The 23,189-nt window shown below is 45.5% G+C and overlaps 1 protein-coding gene across 1 annotated transcript in view; it reads right to left on the bottom strand.

Moving 5' to 3' along the window:
• The window catches only part of map3k3 (mitogen-activated protein kinase kinase kinase 3), a 194,056-nt gene that overhangs the window by 57,713 nt on the left and 113,154 nt on the right, over positions 1-23,189 (bottom strand). Inside the window, exon 13 of the mRNA XM_038778658.1 lies at positions 1,922-2,070. Within this exon, the coding sequence (XP_038634586.1) occupies positions 1,922-2,070 (149 nt within the window). The remainder of the gene's footprint in view (positions 1-1,921; positions 2,071-23,189) is intronic.

Raw genomic sequence — 23,189 nt, 5'->3', positions numbered from 1 at the left:
TCCTTGCTCTTGTAGTCTATGCACCTACTAATAAAGCCCAAATTATTATATGCTGCATTAACTGCTCTCTCCACCTGCCCTGCCACCTTCAATGTTCTATGCACATATATACTCTGCTCTTGCACTCCCTGAAGAATTTTAGCCCTTATTTTATATTGTTTCTCCATGTTCTCCCTACCTAAATGCATCACCTCACACTTCTCCACATTGAACTTCATCTGCCACCTACCTGCCCACCCCACCAACTTGTCTGCCTCCTTTTGAAGTTCTACATTATCCTCTTCAGTTTACAATACTTCCAAGTTTTGTGTCATCCGCAAAGTTGTCCCCTGCACGCCAAGATCTAGATTATGAGTCAGGAAAATCAAGGGTCCAAATACCGATCCTTGGGGAACACCATAACAAATCTCCCTCCAACTTGAAAAATATTCATGCCCGTTACTCTCTGCTTCCTACTATTCAACCAATTTTACATCCACGTTGCTATCGTCCTTTTTATTTCATGAGCTATAACGTTTCTCCCAAGTCTGTTGTGTAGAACTGCATCGAACGCCTTTTGAAAGTCCATGTACACCACATCAACAGTATTACCCTCATTGATCCTTTCTGTTACTTCTTCAGAAAACTCAAGCAAGTTAGTTAAACACAATTTCCCTTCAAAAATTCATCTGACTCTTCCTAATCACCTCATATTTTCCACGTGACTACTAATTTCTTGTAACCCCTCTTTGCTTCTCTAATGTGCTTTTTCACCACCCTATGTTCCAACTGGCTCTCTACTGTATTTTCGACACAATGCCTGTCATAAGCACATGTTTTCTTCCTTATCTTAATTTTCATCCCCTTCATCATCCATGAAGCTCTGGATTTGTTTGCCCTACCTTTGAAGTTCCCCATTATAACAATTCTATAATGTTTGCATCTCTGAAGGGGATGAGAGTCTCATACTTGGTGTTGTGGGGGTAAGGACGGGTAAGAGGAGGGAGTAATGTCAGTCTTGATGCAAGATAGTGAAGCTGCAAACTGGAGAGCATCACAGCTGAAGTTGAGAAGGGACAAGAGAGGATAGTTCAGAGCAACAGTGGTCTTGACAGCAGCGATAAAGCAGACAGGAACGGTTTTGATAGAAGACAAAGTTGAAGCCTAGACCATAAACCAAGTGACATTTCTCGACCATGGGAGAAGAATCCCACCAAATTTCACCCTTTTACACCATGGCCCCGAACTCCCAGGGCGGCACGGTGGCACAGAGGCTAACACTGCTTTCTCAACGCTAGGGGCCCCGGTTTGCTTTCTGCTTGGTGTCGGTCTATTTGGAGTTTGCACATTCTCCCCATGTCATAGAGAATCACTGCAGTGCAGAATCGCTGCAGTGCAGAAGGAGGTCATTTGGCCCATCGAGTCTGCACCAACCCTCTGAATGAACACCCTACCTAGGCCCATGCCCCCGCCCTATCCCGATAACCCAACTTAACCTTTTGGACACTGAGGAGCAATTTAGCATGGTCAATCTTTGGTCTGTGGGAGGAAACAGGAGTACCCAGAAAAAACTCACAAAGACATGGTGCAGTTTAGGTTACAGGGAAAGGGCGAGGTAGTGTGCCTAGGTAGGGTGCTCTTTAAGAGGGTCGGTGCAGACTCGATGGGCTGAATGGCCTTCTTCTGCAGTGTATGATTCTACACAGTCTTCCTGGCAGACTGAACCGTCATCCGGAAAGGAGTTCTGACTCATTTTTCCATCTCTAATCTAAGAGAGGGAGAGACGCTAATTCGAATAATTCTAATGTCATCCTGGTTGAGGTCATCAAGCTTGGCACAGATGGGGATATTGAGCCCGTGGTCTTTGATTTGTGAGACACAGCACCAGTTTAACTAATATCCTACTCAATTGTACATGATGACTGGAGATCACAGCACTTACTTTGCTGGTTTCGAGGCTGTCAGGGTCAAACTGGACTTGTTTTGCAGCAAGTTCTCTTCCTGTGTCGACATCGTAACAGAGGTACACACGTCCAAAAGCTCCCTGTCCCAGCAGTTTGCCTCTCCTCCAGTTGGTAGGTGCACTTGGAGCTGTAAATTTAATAGATAGATTAACCATTAAATGTTGCTTTTAATACTAAAATTAATTATAATTAGCTCGTAAGTCCTGCACAGTATAATTTGGAACTGGAGTGGAGATTCCCAATGCAAAGCAACTCACACCTGTGAGAAATTATGCAATTTCTAGAGCAGACTGACAGATAACCAGCATATCAGTGATGCTATTCTACACACCTATTGGAAGTAGGATATTGTCATTTAAAGAACAGGCTTTGTCACAACTTTGTTCACTGAGCAAACTTCAGCTCAGCTAATGACAACTGAAACATTATCACTATGTTTGCATCTTCATCACTGACACTGAGGGGAACCCCCTTAATGCGAGAGCCGGGGCCTTGTTTCCCAGGAGATGATAAATGATGCTGAACACTGGGAGACATTCACCCAGCCAGAATAACACTGATTCCTTGGAACTATTCTGCCACGTAGCTGAATTACATATTCAAAGATAAATTAAAAAGTTTGCACCAGAGAAACTTGTTGGTCAACATTTTGATAACAGTAATGTTTGCAACTAATACAAATATCCTATTTTACTGTTTGGTGTTCACTGAGTTGTTCAATCTTAATAAATTCGCACCATGCGGAGACCATGTGGCAGTATGATACATTTTATTAAGTTGGAACAGTGGCAAGGTTCCTCTGCTTTCCTTTTGGGTTTTCTATTTACCCAGATATTGGCCGCATCAAAACAACGCTGGCTCATAAAGGACCCAAGATAGGTTTATGGGAGTGGTCAGTGACGCAGAATTTAGGAATACTCAGTGTAAAAATCGTAAACCTAACAACCAGTGTTGAGTAAGGAAATGGTTGAGTGAAGCCTGTCTTACAGACTCAGGTTTGGGCTCAAAGGCAGGTGATATCATAAGACCATAAGACAAAGGAGCAGAATTAGACCATTCGGCTCATCGATCTGCTCCGCCATTCAATCATGGTTGATATGTTTCTCATCCCCATAGTAATAATAATCTTTATTAGTGTCACAAGTAGGCTTACATCAACACTGCAATGAAATTACTGTGAAAATCCCCTAGCCGGCGGACTACGGCGCCTGTTTGGTTACACAGAGGGAGAATTCAAAATATCCAATTCACCTAACAAGCACATCTTTTGGGATTTGTGAGAGGAAACCAGAGCACCCGGAGGAAACCCACGTAGACACGGGGAGAACGTGCAGAATCCGCAGACAGTGACACAAGCCAGGAATCGAACCTGGGTCCCTGGTGCTGTGAAGCAACAGTGCTAACCACTGCGCTACCATGCCACCCTCCATTCTCCAGCCTTCTCCCCATAACCCCTGATCCCTATATTAATCAAGAACCTATCTATCTCTATCTTAAAGGCACTCAGTGATTTGACCTCCACAGCCTTCTGCAGAAAAGAGGTCCATAGATTAACCACCCTTCTGGCTGAAGGCATTCCTCCTCAACTCAATTTTAAAGGATCATCCCTTCAATCTGAGGCTGTTGCCTTGGGTTCTAGTTTTTCCTACTGGTGGAAACATCCTCTCCACGTCCACTCTGTCCAAGCCTCTCAGTATTCTGTAAGTTTCAATAAGATACTCGTCTCCTTCTAAACTCCAACGAGTACAGACCCAGATTCCTCAAGTGCTCCTCATATGACAAGCTCTTCATTCCAGGGATCATTCTTGTGAACCTACCCTGGAACCTTTCCAAGGCCAGCACATCCTTCCTTACATACACAACTCACAATACTCCAAATGACCAGAGCCTTACACAGCATCAGAAGTGATTGGAACTGAACATTCTAAAGATCAGAGTTCGGGACTTCTGGCGGCGACATGTGGGAGATCGCATGTTGGATAGTTCACGCCAGAGTATTCGAGTTTTGGACCTTTTCACCTGATTAGGGGGGAGAATTTGTATGGAAACTTGTCCCAATTGAGAGTGGGTTCTCAAAGGATTCCCAGGAACCAAAGAAAGAATACGGGGAAGAAAGATGCGAATGCTAACCCGCCGGCAGAGTTGAGGGCAGTGCGGAGTGCATTGGGAGGGAAGATGGCTGGGGTAAGCTTGCCAGGTGAGGCCGCTCTTATTATGTTGGATACACTGTCGGAGGTGATGGCGATTGAATTCGAACGGCAGATCAGCAAAAAGTTTGAACGGCATATGAGGGAGATATTGGAGAGTCTCAATCAGTCGGTGGACGACTCACTGGCCCCAATAAAGGAGGCATTTGGAAGGACGTCGGAGGCAGTGCGGGAGCTTGATGAGGTGTTGAAGGTGGTGGAAGAAGCACTGTCAAGCAGCGCCGGCTCTAGGGTTGCTGGCGCCCCGGGCAAGCTGAACTTCGGCGCCCTTGGGGAGGGGGGGTGCGGGGCCGAGGGGGTGCGGGGCCGAGGGGGGCGGGGCCGAGGGGGGCGGGGGGGGGGGGGCGAGGGGGGGGGGGGCGAGGGGGGGGGCAAGGGGGGGGGGGGGGGCGGGGCGGGGCGGAGGGGGGGGGGGGGCGAACACGCGGGGGCGGACCCGAAATGGGGGCGGACCCGAGGGCGGGGCGGGGGGGCGGACACGCCGGGGGGCGGACCCGAGGGCGGGGCGGCGGACCCGAGAGGGGGGCGGACGCGGGGGGTGGACCCGAAGGGGGGGGCGGACCCGAGGGCGGGGCGGGGCGGGGGACGGACCCGAGGGCGGGCGGGGCGGGGCGGGGGACGGACCCGAGGGCGGGCGGGGGGGACCGAGCCGGGGGGCTGCCCTGGGGGCGGGCGGCCACCGCGCATGCGCTGGTTGGCACCGGCTCAACTGCGCATACGCGGGTCCCGAGTCTCTGGCGCCCCCGAGCACATGGCGCCCCGGGCGACGGCCCGAGTTGCCGGTGCCTTGAGCCGGCCCTGCTGTCAAGGCATAGTGACCAACTCGCTTTGCTGGAGGCTGAGCTGCAAAAGATGGAGGGCAGGAACAAGGGGCGGAGAGCAAAGGCCGAAGACCTGGAAAACTGTTCGCTGCGGCATAATTTAAGGATCGAGGGGCTGCCCGAGGGAGTTGAGGGCCTGAGGCCGACAGACTACGTTTCAATGATGTTTGTGAAGCTGTTGGGGAGGGGGATGGTGCCCCCATTACTAGCTGGATAGGGCCCATTGGTCACTCCAGCTGAAACCATGGATGAACGAGCGGGGGAGACGTGGGCGCTTGGGAAGGCAGAAGGACTTGGACTGAACTGGGAATGGTGAAAGCACAACTTTGCAGGGGTTGTTGGGAGGGGGATACTGGGGTCATAAAGTGGGTGTTTGCCTGTTATTTGTTCCTCTTTTTGATGCCCCTTACTTTTTCTTCCGCATATAGTTATTGTGAATTAAAAATAGATTTGGGGGATGGTTCTCTGCGTTTGAGTTGCTTCTCTCCTTTCCTGGAGGTTTCAGGGGTTGGAGTAGCCATACAGAATAGGAGAATAGGAGAGGGGGATCAGCAATTATTGGGGGAAAATGGGAAAAAGGGGAGTTTTGATACTTTAAGGTGGGTTGGTTGGGTGTGGAGGGTTTATTGTTTCCTTGTTGGTCATGGGGGGAGGGGGGACTCTGGTGGGGGGCTCTCCCTTGCAAGCAAGCTGCAGTTCGCTAGTGAACGGGAGTGAAGTGGGAGGTGGGTCTGCGGCTTGCTGAACCTGTTCAGGCTGGTTTTGGCAGGTCTAGGAGGTGTGAATGGCGGGGATGGGGATGGTGGAGAAAGGCGTTGGTTTAAGAGAAAGGGACCGGGGGGAGGGGGTTTCTGGGAAAGGGGTGGGGGGTGGGTGTTCTTTGTCCCATCCGATGGGTGGGGATGGGTGCCATCTTGGGTGGGTGCTGGCTTTTGGAGAACGGCAGGGGATGGGCGCATCCCCCATGGAGGTGATGGCTGAGTAAAGTGAGGGGTGTGGGGGGGGGGGAAATGAGAGACCCCTCCGGAGGTTGCCAGGCCCAGGAAAAAAGGTGAGTGTATTTGCTCACTTGAAGAGCTTGAGGGCTAATGTGGTGATATTACAAGAGACTCACTTGCGGGTGAAGGGTCAGGTAAGGCTCCGTAAAGGTTGGGTAGGCCAGATGTTTCACTCTGACTTTGATAGTAGAGCCCAGGGGATAGCAATCCTGATGAACAAAAGAGTCCGATTTCAGATGCAAAACCGGTGGCTGGCCAGGGGGGTAGATATAGAATGGTCACGGGGTGCTGAAGGACATGTTTCGGCGAATATATACGCTCCAAATTGTGATGATGCCGATTTCATAAAGAGGATAGGCACCAGTTGATTTTGGGGGGTGACTGGAACAGACTCTTGGATCCGAAGGTAACCTTCCAAGCCGAGGCTCGATGTCCCAAGTGTGGGGGGAGAGAGAGAGAGCAAGCGGGGAGCAGGGAGTCCTTCTTTTCACCAGTGCATGATACTCGTGTATCGATTTCTTTATAATGGGGCGGTCTCTGTTGCCAGCAGTGAAGGTAGCGGAATATTTTGCGCTTGTTATCTCGGACCACGCTCTATACCTACTGGATGTGGTGGGGGTATTTGAGTACTCAGTGGCGAGGGGTCGATCCCGGTGACGATGCTGCAGGCATCCATCTCACTTCTTTTAAAGAAGAATCAGGATCCGGTGGAGTGCGGGTCGTATCGGCCTATCTCTGTATTGAATATGGACGCAAAGATTTTGCTAAGGTGTTGCCGCTCAGGTTGGAGGAGTGTCTCCCTCATATTCTTGGGGAGGATAAAATGGGGCTGGAAAGGGTAGGTCGCTATCCTCTAACATGTGGCAGTTGTTGAATGTGATTTTGTCCCCGTCGTAAGTTGGGAGGAAGAGTTTATTGTGGCGTTGGACGCAGAAAAGGCCTTTGATGAGGTAGAGTGGAGTTACTTAAGGGCGGTGTTGGAGTCGTTCGAGATGGGGCCAAGTTTGTGTCATGGGTTAAATTACTGTATAAGGAATCTAAGGAATAATGTGAGCTCAAAATTTTTCTAGTTGCACAATAGAATGAGGCAGGGGTGAGCTAAGTCCCCTCTCCTGTACACGTTGGAGATTGAGACTTTGGCCATCAACAAAGAACAAAGAAAAGGACAGCACAGGAACAGGCCCTTCAGCCCTCCAAGCCTGCGCCGACCATGCTGCCCGTCTAAACTAATATCTTCTACAGTTCTGGGGTCCGTATCCCTCTATTCCCATCCTATTCATGCATTTGTCAAGATGCCCCTTAAATGTCACTATCGTCCCTGCTTCCACCACTTCCTCCGGTAGCGGGTTTCAGGCTCTCACTACCCTCTGTGTAAAAAAACTTGCCTCGTACATCTCCTCTAAACCTTGCCACTCGCACCTTAAATCTATGCCCCCAGTACTTGACCTGTCTACTCTGGGAAAAAGTCTCTGACTATCCACTCTATCTATGCCCCTCATAATTTTGTAGACCTCTATCAGGTTGCCCCTCAGCCTCCGTCATTCCAGGCTAATGCCCTCCATACCAGGCAACATAATGGTAAATCTCTTCTGCCCCCTCTCGAAAACCTCCACATCCTTCTGGTAGTGTGGCGACCAGAATTGAACACTATACTCCAAGTGTGGCCTAACTAAGGTTCTATACAGCTGCAACTTGACTTGCCAATTTTTATACTCAATGCCCTGGCCAATGAAGGCAAGCATGTCGTATGCCTTCTTGACTACCTTCTTCACCTGTGTTGCCCCTTTCAGTGACCTGTGGACCTGTACACCAAGATCTCTCTGACTGTCAATACTCTTGAGGGTTCTACCATTCACTGTATATTCCCTACCTGTATTAGACCTTCCAAAATGTATTACCTCTCTTTGGGTTAAACTCCATCTGCCATCTTGCCACCCAAGTCTCCAAACGATCTAAATCCTGCTGTATCCTCTGACAGTCCTCATCCTATCCGCAATTCCACCAACCTTTGTGTCGTCCACAAACTTACAAATCAGACCAGTTACATTTTCCTCCAAATCATTTATATATACTACAAACAGCAAAGGTCCCAGCACTGATCCCTGTAGAACACCAGTAGTCACAGCCCTCCAATCGAAAAAGCACCCTTCCATTGCTACTTGCCAGCTCACCTCTGATCCCGTGTGACTTCACCTTTTGTATCAGTCTGCCAAGAGGGGCCTTGTCAAAGGCTTTACTGAAGTCCATTTGGACAACATCCTCGCCCTACCTGCATCAATCATCTTTGTGACCTCCTCGAAAAACTCTACCAAGTTAATGAGACCTTCCCTTCACAAAACCGTGCTGCCTCTCGCTAATACGACCCCTTGCTTCCAAATGGGAGTAGATCCTTCTCGAAGAATTCTCTCCAGTAATTTCCCTACCACTGACATAAAGCTCACCAGCCTGTAGTTCCCTGGAATATCCTTGCTACCCTTCTTAAACAAAGGAACAACATTGGCTATTCTCCAGACCTCCGGGACATCACCTGAAGACAATGAGGATCCAAAGATTTCTGTCAAGGCCTCAGCAATTTCCTCTCTTGCCTCCTTCAGTATTCTGGGGTAGATCCCATCAGGCCCATGGGACTTATCTACTTTAATATTTTTCAAGACGCCCAACACCTCGTCTTTTTGGATCTCAATGTGACCTAGGCAATCTACACACCCTTCTCCTGACTCAACGTCCACCAATTCCTTCTCTTTGGTGAATACTGATGCAAAGTATTCATTTAGTACCTCGCCCATTTCCTCTGGCTCCACACTTGGATTCCCTCCCCTGTCCTTCAGTGGGCCAACCTTTTCCCGAGCTACCCTTTTGCTTTTTATGTACGGGTAAAAAGCCTTGGGATTTTCCTTAACCGTATTTGCCTATGACTTTTCGTGACCCCTTTTAGCCCTCCTGACTCCTTGCTTAAATTCCTTCCTACTTTCCTTATATTCCACACAGGCTTCGTCTGTCCCCAGCCTTCTAGCCCTGACAAATGCCTCCTTTTTCTTTTTGACAAGGCCTACAACATCCCTCATTATCCAAGGATCGCACAATTTGTCATATTTATCCTTTTTCCCTCACAGGAACATGCCGGTCCTGCATTTCAACTGACATGTGAAAGCTTTCCACATGTCAGATGTGGATTTACCCTCAAACATCCGCCCCCAATCTATGTTCTTCACTTCCCTCCTAATATTGTTATAATTAGCCTTCCTCCAATTTAGCACATTCACACTTGATCACTGTTCCCAAAATGCTCCCCTACTGAAACCTCTACCACCTGGCCAGGCTCATTCCCCAATACCAGGTCCAGTATAGCCCCTTCCCTAGTTGGACGATCTACATATTGTTTTAAGAAGCCCTCCTGGAAGCTCCTTACAAACCCTGCCCATCCAAGCCCCTAGCACTAAGTGAGTTCCAGTCAATATTGGGGAAGTTAAAGTCTCCCATCACAACAACCCTGTTGCTTTTACTCCTTTTCAAAATCGGTCTACCTATCTGCTCCTCTATCTCCCGCTGGCTGCTGGGAGGCCTGTAGTAAACCCCCAACATTGTGACTGCACCTTTCTTATTCCTGATCTCTACCCATATAGCCTCGCTGCCCTCTGAGGTGTCCTCCTAGTACAGCTGTGATATTCTCCATAACCAGTAGCGCAACTCCTCCACCTCTTTTACCTCCCCCTCTATCCCGCTTGAATCATCTAAATCCTGGAATGTTTAAGCTGCCAATCCCGTCCTTCCCTCAACCAGGTCTCTGTAATGGCATTCGCTTTAGGTACTTGGGGATGCAGGTAGCCCGGGATTGGGCCAGGTTTCAAAAATTAAATTTTACGAGTTGGGTGAGTAGGGTAAAGGCCGATCTACAGAGCTGGATAGCCTTCCTTTATCTCTGGCAGGCCGAGTTCAATCTGTGAAGATGAACATTCTGCCATGATTTTTGCTTTTATTCCAATGTCTACCGTTTTTTTTACCAGAAGTGTTTTTTGTGGGGGTGGAGAGATTGATCTCGTCCTTCATCTGGGTGGGCAAGGTAGCCAGGATTTGGAAAACGGCCCTGCAGAGGGACTGGTTACCGGGGGGAGGGGCTTGCTGTTGCCAAGCCAGATGTCCAATTATTGGGCTGCGAATGCAGAGGTGTTGGGCTGGTGCAGAGACCAGGAGGGAGTCTGGGTGAAGATGGAGTCAGATTCATGCAAGGGATCAGTGATGTGGCATTGGCAATGGAGATAATTTAGGCAGCACTTTAAAATTCACCTGATTCACCTGAGGAAGGAGCAGTGCTCCGAAAGCTAGCGTTTGAAACAAACATGTTGGACTTTAACCTGGTGTTGTAAGACTTCTTACTGTGCTCACCCCAGTCCAACGCCGGCATCTCCACATCATGGCTTTAAAATTTGGAGCGGGGTGGAAGATGGCGCCAATTTGGGCTAATCACATGTTCGAGCTGGCATGGCTGAATGCCAGTTATAGAGGTTGGGAGGACAAGGGGGTGGGAGGACAAGGGGGTAGAAGGAATGAGGTATTTGTTTCTGGAGGGGTGATTCACGAGTTTAGCGGAACTGTTAGAGAAGTTTCAGCTTTCACAGGTGGAAAAATGGGGTCTGCAGGTTCGGGACTTTGCGAGGACCATTTTCCCGTCATTCCCGGTAGTGCTACAATTGTTGCTGCTGGAAAGGGTTTTGGGGATGAAGGAGGGAAGTACTTTTGGAATTTACGGGAGAATCTTGGCAGAGGATGCTGCATCCCTGGATAGGATTAAGGCTAAATGGGAGAGAGGGTTTGGGAGTGTAATTGGAGGAGGTGGTGTGAAGTCGTGCAATGGGTTAACGCCACTTCGTCATGCGCAACACTTGGGCTTATACAGATAAAGGTGGCACACCAGACACATTTAAGAAGGGTTAGGGGGAGTTGGCTGCTTGAGGGGGACGGAGGAGAAGTGTGAGCACCGTGGGAGGGGCCTGGCAAACCATGTGCACGTGCTCTGGGCCTGTCCTGAGCTGGTGAGATTCTGCATCTCCTTCTTCAGCACCATGTCGGCAATTCTGCAAAAGGATTTGGAGCCTTGTCTCATCGGAGCCATATTTGGGCTGTCAGACCTGCTGGAGCTGCAGAAGGGTGGATGTCTTAGCCTTTGCCTCACTGTGCTCGCAGGTGGGTTCTGTTGGAGGAGGTTGTCAGCTTCTCCATCCAATGCCTCTGTATGGCTCAGGGAGCTTATGGCGTTTCTTCACCGTGACAAAATTAAGTACACCTGAAGAGGTGCAATTGAGGGGTTCTCAAAAGATGCCAGCCGTTTATTTTATACTTTATAGAGCTAGTCACCATCAGCTTTGGTGGGGCACGGGGGGCAGGGGTTGTTTTTGTATCTTTGGTCTGTTTTTCTTGTATTATTGTTTTATATTTATCAAAAAATGTTTAATAAAAATATATGGGAAAACAAATCCCAGTTCGGATCACAGGGCAGTGCATTCTCTTCATACTTCTTCACTTAAACATATTTCCTTCTCTTGATTGGTGCATTTTATTTGTTGGGGAAGTGAGTGCAGAAGGTTAACTTGGGAAACAAACTACTACAGGTATTAGTCTCAGATTTAAAATTAACAATTGATGTAGCATCAATTGCTGTTTGGGGGGAAAGAGTATTTCAATCTTCTATCCCTCTTTTTTTCTTGTGGAATCATTTCCTAATTTCATTCCTGAAAGATCTAACTTCAATTTTTAGACTATGTCCCTTGGGCCTAAGTTTCCCAAACAGCAGAAATATTTTCTCTCCATCTACCCCATCTGATTCCTTAATATCTTGAAAGGATCAGCTGAATCAACCCAAATCTTCCAAATTCCACAGAAGACTATCCTGGTTTATGCAATCTCTCCCCATAATTTTACCCTTGGATTTATGGCGTTATTCTGATAAATCTATGTTGCGCTCCCTCACAGGCCAATATATCATTCCCAAGTTGTGGTGCTCAGCACAACTCCAGGTGTAGTCGAACAAGGGTTTTGTATTGCTGAAGCAAGACATCTGCCTTCTTGAATTCTCGCACTCTGGATTTAATGGCCGGCATTCAATTAGCATTATGATTCTTTCAAAACATGTTCCTGACATTAACTCAACTTCATAATTTTATGCTTCCTTCTACACTGCTAAATTTCCATTTATCTCGGTCATCAGCAAACTTGGATATGTGGTTTTTTAACTCATTCTCCAAGCCATTAATATATACAAAGGATAGTGGAGACTCCAAAAAAAGATCCTTGTGGGACACCACTGGTAACTTCCTGCCAATTAGAGTACTTGCCCATTGTCCCTACTCACTGTCTCTACTGCACAAGTAATTTCTTAACTAGGTCAATAATTTGCCTTCAATTCCAAGAACCACATCTGGTTTATTTGCTTTTGACAGTTTACATTATTGACACACAAAGTGACAAGTTCACCATTACTCTAAGGTCAGTTTGTAAATAACTTTCTCTTCTAATTCAATCACTACATATTCATAATGCACCCTCAATCAACTAATAGGCAATATTTGACATTTATCAGTGTTAAATTTAATTTAGGTTGCCCAATTGACTAATTCATTGAATCTTTTGGCAGGGTTATTTGTTGGAATTAGTTACATTTGGTTTTAATATTGAAGTCAATATCATAAACCACATACGGGTGTCAAATCAGTGTTCCTCTTTTCTACTTAACTTCTTATTTAACTCTAAATTATAATCAAGATTTCTGTAGTTTTTAGTTTAACTACAAACACTTGAGGTCTTTCAAACCTTTTTGAAAGTACAAACTTTTGAAAGTGCACTGTGCTCCACTAAAATGTAACTGCTAAAATGCAGATCCTAGTTTCACATCTGTGAAGCGAGGAAGGATCTAAAGAGAGAGCTGAGACGAGCAAGTAGGGGACATGAGAAGTCTTTGGCAGGTAGGATCAAGGAAAACCCAAAAGCTTTCTATAGGTATGTCAGGAATAAAAGAATGACTAGGGTAAGAGTAGGGCCAGTCAAGGACAGTGGTGGGAAGTTGTGTGTGGAGGCTGAGGAGATAAGCGAGACACTAAATGAATACTTTTCGTCAGTATTCACTCAAGAAAAAGATAATATTGTGGAGGAGAATGCTGAGACCCAGGCTATTAGAATAGATGGCATTGAGGTGCGTAGGGAAGAAGTGTTGGCAATTCTGGACAAGGTGAAAATAGATAAGTCCCCGGGGCCGGATGGGATTTATCCTAGGATTCTCTGGGAAGCCAGGGAAGAGATTGCTGAGCCTTTGGCTTTGATTTTTAGGTCATCATTGGCTACAGGAATAGTGCCAGAGGACTGGAGGATAGCAAATGTGGTCCCTTTGTTCAAGAAGGGGAATAGAGATAACCCCGGTAACTATAGGCCGGTGAGCCTAACGTCTGTGGTGGGTAAAGTCTTGGAGAGGATTATAAAAGATACGATTTATAATCATCTAGATAGGAATAATATGATTAGGGACAGTCAGCATGGTTTTGTGAAGGGTAGGTCATGCCTCACAAACCTTATCGAGTTCTTTGAGAAGGTGACTGAACAGGTAGACGAGGGTAGAGCAGTTGATGTGGTGTATATGGATTTCAGTAAAGCGTTTGATAAGGTTCCCCACGGTCAGCTATTGCAGAAAATACGGAGGCTGGGGATTGAGGGTGATTTAGAGATGTGGATCAGAAATTGGCTAGTTGAAAGAAGACAGAGAGTGGTAGTTGATGGGAAATGTTCAGAATGGAGTTCAGTTACGAGTGGCGTACCACAAGGATCTGTTCTGGGGCCGTTGCTGTTTGTCATTTTTATAAATGACCTAGAGGAGGGCGCAGAAGGATGGGTGAGTAAATTTGCAGACGACACTAAAGTCGGTGGAGTTGTAGACAGTGCGGAAGGATGTTGCAGGTTACAGAGGGACATAGATAAGCTGCAGAGCTGGGCTGAGAGGTGGCAAATGGAGTTTAATGTGGAGAAGTGTGAGGTGATTCACTTTGGAAAGAATAACAGAAATGCGGAATATTTGGCTAATGGTAAAATTCTTGGTAGTGTGGATGAGCAGAGGGATCTCGGTGTCCATGTACATAGATCCCAGAAAGTTGCCACCCAGGTTGATAGGGTTGTGAAGAAGGCCTTTGGTGTGTTAGCCTTTATTGGTAGAGGGATTGAGTTCCGGAGCCATGAGGTCATGTTGCAGTTGTACAAAACTCTAGTACGGCCGCATTTGGAGTATAGCATACAGTTCTGGTCGCCTCATTATAGGAAGGACGTGGAAGCTTTGGAACGGGTGCAGAGGAGATTTACCAGGATGTTGCCTGGTATGGAGGGAAAATCTTATGAGGAAAGGCTGATGGACTTGAGGTTGTTTTCGTTAGAGAGAAGAAGGTTAAGAGGTGACTTAATAGAGGCATACAAAATGATCAGAGGGTTAGATAGGGTGGACAGCGAGAGCCTTCTCCCGCGGATGGAGGTGGCTAGCACGATGGGACATAGCCTTAAATTGAGGGGTAATAGATATAGGACAGAGGTCAGAGGTGGGTTTTTTACGCAAAGAGTGGTGAGGCCGTGGAATGCCCTACCTGCAACAGTAGTGAACACGCTAACATTGAGGGCATTTAAAAATTCATTGGATAAGCATATGGATGATAAGGGCATAGTGTAGGTTAGATGGCCTTTAGATTTTTTCCATGTCGGTGCAACATCGAGGGCCGAAGGGCCTGTACTGCGCTGTATCGTTCTATGTTCTATGTATGAGCCTCGACATTGGAATGGTGGCAGACAGAGCATCACCTTTTCCAATCTGTATTCATCTGATACACGGATGCAGCGAGACCACTTCCAGCTCCTCCACTGCCCCAATCCAACTGAGATTAGCTCATCAGCAAAGATCGAGACCAAGGTGAAGACTTCCTGGTCAACAAAACACTTTAAAAAGGGTATTAATGACATTTTGTGTGTAGATTAGAAAAATCTTAGTTATTCGGACATTTACTGATGTGCTCAGTTATTTGGTAAGATCTGGGGGGGGTTTTAGTACTTTCTGTTCCTCTGAATACTGCATAGCAGACATGCAAGTGAGGTTTCGATGATTTACTGATACTGTAAAACACAGTGACTTGTCATATAGATTTTGTCCTTGAGTCACAACAAGCTGGTGCCAGGAAAGAGAAAATCACGCTGACTGGATTGATAAGTGACTTTGCACTTCATCTACAATGTCTAACCAGGGTGGGTCTGTTCTTTTGGCCCCAGAAGTCATATATAATGGAGTAGCTGATAACGCCAGCAGGTATTGGGCTGACATCTTGGTGCACTACACTGTAATTATTTTCCTGTGCACGGATTCTAACAGATGAGGAATGTGCTGGGAGGTCAGGAGTCATTTCCAGGTCTTTGCAAATCTGTATAATGAAAGAGTCAGTTGCTCCCTGCAGCCAGTTATATCAGATTCAATACATTTCTACCATACACAGACACAAAGTATATCTGGACTAAGGAAGTAGAAATATTTTTTAAAATAACCATGGATTTCCCTGCCACCTCCTTCAACTTCCACCCTTCTCCCCTTAAGTTGTGGATTCCAGGCCAGAGTGGAGTTCCATTGCCATTAGTCAGCTTCCAATAAAAATCTCTTATTTATGTGCAAGCTTAGAAGGCCGGGTTGGATCTTGCCCCTCCTTACATCTATACTACATTACCAGAACAGGGTGGTGCACAGGAGCAGAAATCCTGCTGTTTTCCTCTTTTAGAGTCAAGGGTTAAAGACCAACAGCAACTGACTGGCATCAGCTAACTCAACAGGAACCTTTCAGATCTACAGGACACAACCACCGAATAAACTTAGTGCAAAAGTTAACCCCACCCCTGAACTTTTTTCCATCACCAAACCCCCACCCCTCCCCCCCCACTCAAACAGAAATCCGCATATGGATCAAACAGGAAGTTTTCTTGCCAACAAAACTCTTTAAAAGAGGCATTGTCTTTGTAATTTTTGTGGCCCCAGTGTGTAGGGGAGGTATAAAAAATGAATACTTAGTTAAATCTCAGGTGCAGAAGGGCCTGTGAAGATAATACTTCAATGTGAATGTGAACATAGTCCTCACCTGCCTCCCACATTCTATCACTCATTGATGCTCTGTAATCTCAAGCCTTAGAACTCTGCAAGATATCTACACTCCTCTAATTTAGGCCTTTTGAGCATCCCTGATTTTAATTGTTCCACCATTGGTGGTCAGGTCTTCAGCTGCCGACGTCTGGCCTTCCCTCCCTAAACTTCTCCACCTCTCTTTCCTCCCTTAGGACACTAGTTATTGCTGATATTACAGACTCCTAACACAGTAATTTATACATTACCAGAATGGTAGCAAAACAGAAAAGGTATTTGACTAACGCTCTGGAGAGAGGTGCTCAAATCCCAACACAGAAGCAGCGCAATTTAAATTAAATTAATCAATCAATATGCCATTCAAAGGCCTTGATCAAACTGCCGGATTATCACAAAACCCTATTTGATTCATTGGCACCACGGCTCAGCATCCTCAACATTGACTCCTCACTGCACGAAGTCTCAAAACAACAGCTCAAATGCAGGCAAGGCAATCCTTCTGCTACTTACCATCTACCACCCTCCTATAGCTAATGAATCAGTTCTCCTGCTTGTTGAACACCAACTGGAAGCAGTACTGGGGGTAGCAAGGGCACAGAATGTACTCTGGGTGGGTGACTTAAATGTCCATCAAGAGTGGCTTGGTAGCATTACTGCTGACTGAGTTGACCAGGTTCTCAAGGACATGAGCAAGAAAGCACAAAGTGATCAGAGGACAGGGTGCTTTGTGAACTGAGAACCAAGTCTGGAATGTGGTGCAGGTGAGAGTTGGCAGTAAGGAAATGCTGTTTTTATACAATTGTTTTCAGCCTCCACTGTTCTTCTTTTACCTGCAACCTGGGAGACTATAACTTATCACTTTTAGCCAACTAAATTAGTAACTAACTGACTAATTAAATAATTCAGCTCAGACAGGCATTGCAGGGATGGTGATGTGCTGTCACTGCAATACGTGAGAATCTGCAGAATATATTACAGTCCCAGATCACTGTTAAGTGTCTGCAGCTTGAAGAACTTTAGGTCAGAATTGCTGAGATGTAACCCGAGTTGCAAACATTGTGGGTCATCGGCGGGGGGGGGGGGGGGGGGGGGGGGAATGAGGCGAGGTGTTGCAAGGTGAATGAGCAAACTGGGGAGAGTGAAGGAATGTGGTAATGATAGGGACAGTATAGGTCAGGGAATAGATAATTCTCTCTGTAGCCACAACTGGAAACTCTAAAAGGTTTTGTTGCCAGAGTCAAGGACATCTGCTCATGGCTGGAGATGAACTGCAAGAGGAAGAGGAAGGATTCAGATATTGTGCACCTCGTAGGAACCAACAGCATAAATTGCCCTTAGTGTTGGGTGGGGTTACTGGGTTATGGGGATAGGGTGGAGGTGTTGATCTTCGGTAGGGTGCTCTTTCCAAGAGCCGGTGCAGACTCGATGGGCCGAATGGCCTCCTTCTGCACTGTAAATTCTATGCAAAAAAAAAAAAATAACGTTCTGAAAAGAAAGTATAATTATATAAATAGAGTTGTGAATAGGGTGTTAAACTCCCGGGGAAGAGTGTATGGGCAAAGGGAGAATTAGATATCGAAAGAGAATAGGACAGTTCTGCGATGTTGATCAAGACAAGCAAAGCAGGAAAGGAAGGAAAGAATGTCCAACGATAAGAGCAAGTAAAGGCCATGCAGATAATAGTAAAAAAAAAATTCAAATCTCTGACCTCAGGGTAAAGGCATCCCTGGGTAGCAGTGACCACAATGATTTAATTTTACATCCAGTTTGAAAGGGAGAAGAGTGGGTCTAAGACTAGCATTTCAAACTTAAATAATGTGGGCATGAAAGCTTAGTGAGCTGAAGTGAACTGGGATACCAGGCTAGGGAATAGATCAATAGAGAAGCAGCAGCAGATATTTAAGGGGATATTTCAGAATACGTATATTCCTATTATAAAGAAAAATTCAAAAGGGATGATCCATCATCCATGATTAATTAAAAAGGTTAAGCAAAGCATCAAACTTAAGGAAAAAGTATATAACTGTGCAATAATGAGTGGCAGGTCAGATGACTGGTCAGAATATAAAGAACGGCAGAAAATGACCGAAAAATTACAGCAGGAGAAAGAAATTAGAGTTATGAGAGGAAGCTAGCTAAATTTAAAAACGGATAGCAAGAGTTCCTACAAGCATTTAAAATAGAAAAGAGAAAGTAAAGTAAGTGTTGGTTCTTGAGGGAGTGAGAATGGGGAGTCAACTGCAGATAAAAGGAAATGGCGGATGAAATCAGCAAATATTTAGCTCGTGTCTTCACTAAAAACATTCCAGTTATAGCTGTAAATCAGGATGCGAAAGTGAGAGAGAAACACGGTGAAATACAATCACGAGGGAAGCAGTACTGAGAAAACTGATGGAGCTGCAGACTGACAAGCTTTCGGTGGAAAGGTTCAATCAGACTGATAGTACAAAAAGTAACCCCCTATTCAAGAAGGCAATCCACCTAACCTGCACATCTTTGGACTGTAGGAGGAAACCAGAGCACCTGAAGTAAACCCACGCAGACACGGGGAGAATTAAACCCGGGTTCCTGGTGCTGTGAGGCAGCAGTGCTAACCACTGTGTCACCATGCTGCCCAGTACATAGAACATACAGTGCAGAAGGAGGCCATTCGGGCCATCATGCCTGCACTGACCCACTTAAGCCCTCACTTCCACAGTCCAAAGACGTGCAGGTTAGGTGGATTGGCCATACTAAATTGCCCCTTAGTGTCCAAAAGGTTAGGTGGGGTTATTGGGTTACAGAGATAGGGTGGAGGCATGGGCTTAAGTAGGGTGCTCTTTCCAAGGGTCGGTGCAGACTTGATGGGGCAAATGGCCTCCCTCTGAACTGTAACTTCTATGAAATTATTTGGTAATAATGGTATGTGACTTTAATCTACATATAGACTGGACCAAAGGGGAGATGGGGGCATAGCAGCAATGTCACTAGGCTAATACTCCAGAGGCTAAGGCTGATGCTCTGGGAATATGGGTTCAAATCCCTGTGAAATTTGAATTTAATTAACAAATCTAGAATGATAAAGCTTGCTGCAGTAATGATGATCATAAAACTATCAATTGATAGAAAATCCCAACTCATTTACTAATATCCTTTAGGGAAGGAAATCTGCCATCCTAATCTGGTCTGGCCTACATGCGACTCCACACCCAAACCCCACGTGGTTGACTCTTAACTGCCCTTTGAAATGGCCAGGGAAGCCACTCAGTTCAAGGGCAATTAGGGATGGATGACAAATGCTGACCTTGCCAGCGACGCCTACATCCCATGCCAGAATAAAAGAAACAAATTGGTAAAGGTGGTCAAGAAGATTAGTCTGTGAAATGCTGTCATAACAGCTTCCAGGAGCATTTCCTGTAGAAAAGTAGGATAAAGCTGTTTTATATCGCGTAGTGTCATAAAGTTGGGTTAATTAATAAATGCATAGTACAAAGTCGATTCATAAATGATAAAAATATAACTGAATTCCATATTATCTTTGAAAGCAACCTATTCTAATCGCAAACCAGAATCTTCAACTTAAACAAAGTCAGTTACAAAGATATGAAGGGAGATCTGGCTACTGTTGATGGACAAAATAGGCTAAAAGGTATAGCGATAAATAAAGTTAATGAACAGGAAATGAACATTTAAACATAAACTATTCAAAATATTAAACAAAATACTCCACTGAGAAGCAAAATCTCAGCAAGAAAGATCCATCCATGGCATCCTGATGTGGTTGCGGAGAGTATTAAATTAAAAGAGGTTTCACGGCAGCACAGTGGGTAGCACTGTTGCTTCACAGCGCCAGGGTCCCAGGTTAGGTTCCCGCTTGGGTCACTTGTCTGTATGGAGTCTGCACGTGCTCCCGATGTCTGCGTGAGTTTCCTCTGGGTGCTCCGGTTTCTTCCCACAAGTCCCGAAAGACCTGCTGCTAGGTAATTTGGATATTCTGAATTCTCCCTCAGTGTACCCGACCAGGCGCCGAAATGTGGCGACTAGGGGCTTTTCGTAGTAACTTCATTACAGTGAATAAGCCTACTTGTGACAATAAAGATTATTATTAATGTTACAAAAAAAAGCAGTAAGCCTGATGATTGGGAGTGTTTTAGAAACCAATAAAGGTATCAAAAAGTTGATAAACGGGAAAAACAGAAAGAGGGTAAGCTAGCCAGGAATGTACAAAGACTAGGAGGTTTTGTAAGTATATAAGGAAGAGAAGTAGCAAAGTAAACATTAGTCATTTAGAGACAGGCCACAAGAGAAGCCAGTGGCATAGTGGTACTGTCACTGGACTAGTAATTCAGACATCCAGGGTAATGCCATCATAGCAGATGGTGAAATTTAAATTCAATAACTATCATGAATTTAAAATCCCATCTGGTTCACTAATGCCATTTGGGAAGGAAATTTGCCACCCTAACTTGGTGTGGCCTATATGTGACTCCAGACCTACAACATTGCAGTTGACTCTTAACTGCCCACTGAAATTAGGGATCGGTCTAATCAGTGATGTCCACATCCAATATAAACAAATTATGGGGAATGAGGGAATAGCAGAAAGGCACTTAATAAGTATTTTGTGTCAGTCTTCAAGTACAAGACACGACAGTGAGTAAATTAGGGGCTGAAAGGAATGAGGAAATTAATATGAACAGAAAAAAAAAGTAACTCAAATTTAACAAATCCCCAGAACCTCTTGGCACACCGAGGTTTCTGAAAGGTGTAGCTGCAGAGATAGTGGCTGCTATGGATATGATTTTCCAAAATTCTCTAGATTCAGGAATGGTCCCAGCAGGTTAGGAGTAAGCAAATTTAATACCGCTATTCAAAAAAAGTGGAAGGGAGAAAACAGGGAACTACAGGCCAATCCCCATTGCAAAACTGCTGGAATCTATTAAGAGAAACTTAACAATACATTTTAGAAGGCCATATCATGTTCAGACAAAATCGACACGGATTTCTGAAAGAAAAAAGTGATTGACAATTTTTTTGAGGAATGTAACTAATAGAGTAGATAAAAGGGAACCAGTAGATATAATATTCCTGGATTTCCAAAAGGTATTCATTAAAATGTTACACACAAAATGTTAATAGACATGATAAGGGCTTATGGAGATGGGAATAATGTTTTGCATGTTTAGAGGAAATGAATCTACTCATAAAAGGAGCACAAAGTTAGCATACAGATACAACAGGCAATTAGGAAAGCAAATGTCATGTTGGCCTTTACTACAAGGGGATTAGAGTTCAAGAATAAACTAGTCTTGCTGTAATTGTACAGGGCTTTGGTGAGACCATATCTGGAATACTGTGTTCAGTTTTAGTTTCCGTATTTAAGGAAGGATATACTTGCATTGGAGCCAGTACAGATAACGATCACTGGACTGGTTCCTGGCCCAGAGGCTGAGTAAACTGGTTTGATATTCTTGGGAGTTTAGAAGGATCAAAGATGAACAAATTGAAATCATGGGGCTTCACAAGGTAGAGGGGAATCTAGCACATGGGCAGTCTCAGGATAAAGGAACTATCATTTTGGGTTGAAACTAGGAGAAATTTCTTCATTCAAAGGGGTTGAATCTTTGGAATTCTCTATCTCATAGGAAAATGGATGCTCCAATGTTGAATATAGTTGTGACCGAGTTAGGCAGATACTTGGTCGAGGGAATGAAGAGATATGGGGTGGGTGGGAAAGTGGAGTTGAAACCCAAGATTAGCTGTAATTGCAATCAATGGCGGAGTAGGCCATATGGTCTACTCCTGCTCCTACTTCTTATGTCATATTTGCTAGACTGTGCCTGTGGTAGATGGTGAGCGAACCACACGATTAAACCTACTTTTGGCCCTCTCAAAAATATATCTGTCCATAATGGTTTGGTGGAAGTGACCACTGCACAGTACTTGTGGTGACAAAGTCACATCTTCTTAGATACCATGTTATTTGGCACTACATCATGCTAAATCAGGTAGGTTCAGAAAAAAATACCCAGTTCAAAAATGCACTGTGGGCCATCAGCAGCAGAATTGTGTATGACCACAATCTGTAACTTCATGGTATGGCTTCCTACCATCAAGCTAAGGATCAACCCTGATTCAATCAGGGGTACAGGAGAGCCAGGAGAACCAGGCGAACCTAAAAATGGGTGCCATCAACACAACATCAAACATCAACACAAGACTGAATAGAAAAAAAACATGCGATAGACAGAAAAAAGCATCTCCACAACCAATGGATCAGAACAAAACTTTGCATTCCCGTCACATTCAATTGTGAATGGTGTACAATTAAATAATTAACAGGGGAGGAGGTTGCAAAAACATTCCCACCTTCAAAGATGGGGGAGCCCCGTACATTAGTGCAAAATAATGAGGCGTTTACAAATATCTTCAGCCATTAATGCCAACTGGATGTTTCAGCTTCTTCCCAACTTTGCCAGCATCACAGAGATCTGTCTTCAGTAAATTCGATTCACATCAAGAAATGGCTGAAGGCACTGGAAATAGCAAAGGATATGGACCCTGACAACAAACTCACTGTAGCACTGAAGACTTATGCTCCAGGGCTTTTCTCACTGGAGCAAAGAAGGCAGAGAGGTGACTTGATAGAGGTGTACAAGGTGATGAGAGGCATGGATAGAGTGGATAGCCAGAGACTTTTCCCCAGGGTGGAACTGGCTGTCACGAGGGGACATAATTTTAAGGTGATTGGAGGAAGGTACAGGGGAGGTGTCAGAGGTAGGTTCTTTACACAGAGTGGTGGGTGTGTGGAATGCACTGCCAGTAGAGGTGGTGGAGTCAGAGACATTAGGGACATTTAAGCGATTCTTAGACAGACACATGGACAACAGTAAATTGAAGGGGTGTAGGTTAGGTTGATTTTAGATTAGGATATATGGTTGGTACAACATCGTGGGCTGAAGGGCCTGTACTGTTCTATGTTCCAGAACTAGCTGCTCCTCAGCCACGTCTTTCCAGCACAGCTGCATACTGACATTTCCCAATAATGTGGAAAATTGCGCAGCTATGCCCTGCTCACAGAAAGCAAACACGGGACACAACCGACA

The sequence above is a fragment of the Scyliorhinus canicula genome, chromosome 19 (genome assembly GCF_902713615.1).
Source record: "Scyliorhinus canicula chromosome 19, sScyCan1.1, whole genome shotgun sequence".
Classification (NCBI taxonomy): Eukaryota; Metazoa; Chordata; class Chondrichthyes; order Carcharhiniformes; family Scyliorhinidae; genus Scyliorhinus; species Scyliorhinus canicula.
The sequence above is the reverse complement of the archived record's forward strand: the minus strand, read 5'-3'. Positions and strand labels throughout refer to the sequence as shown.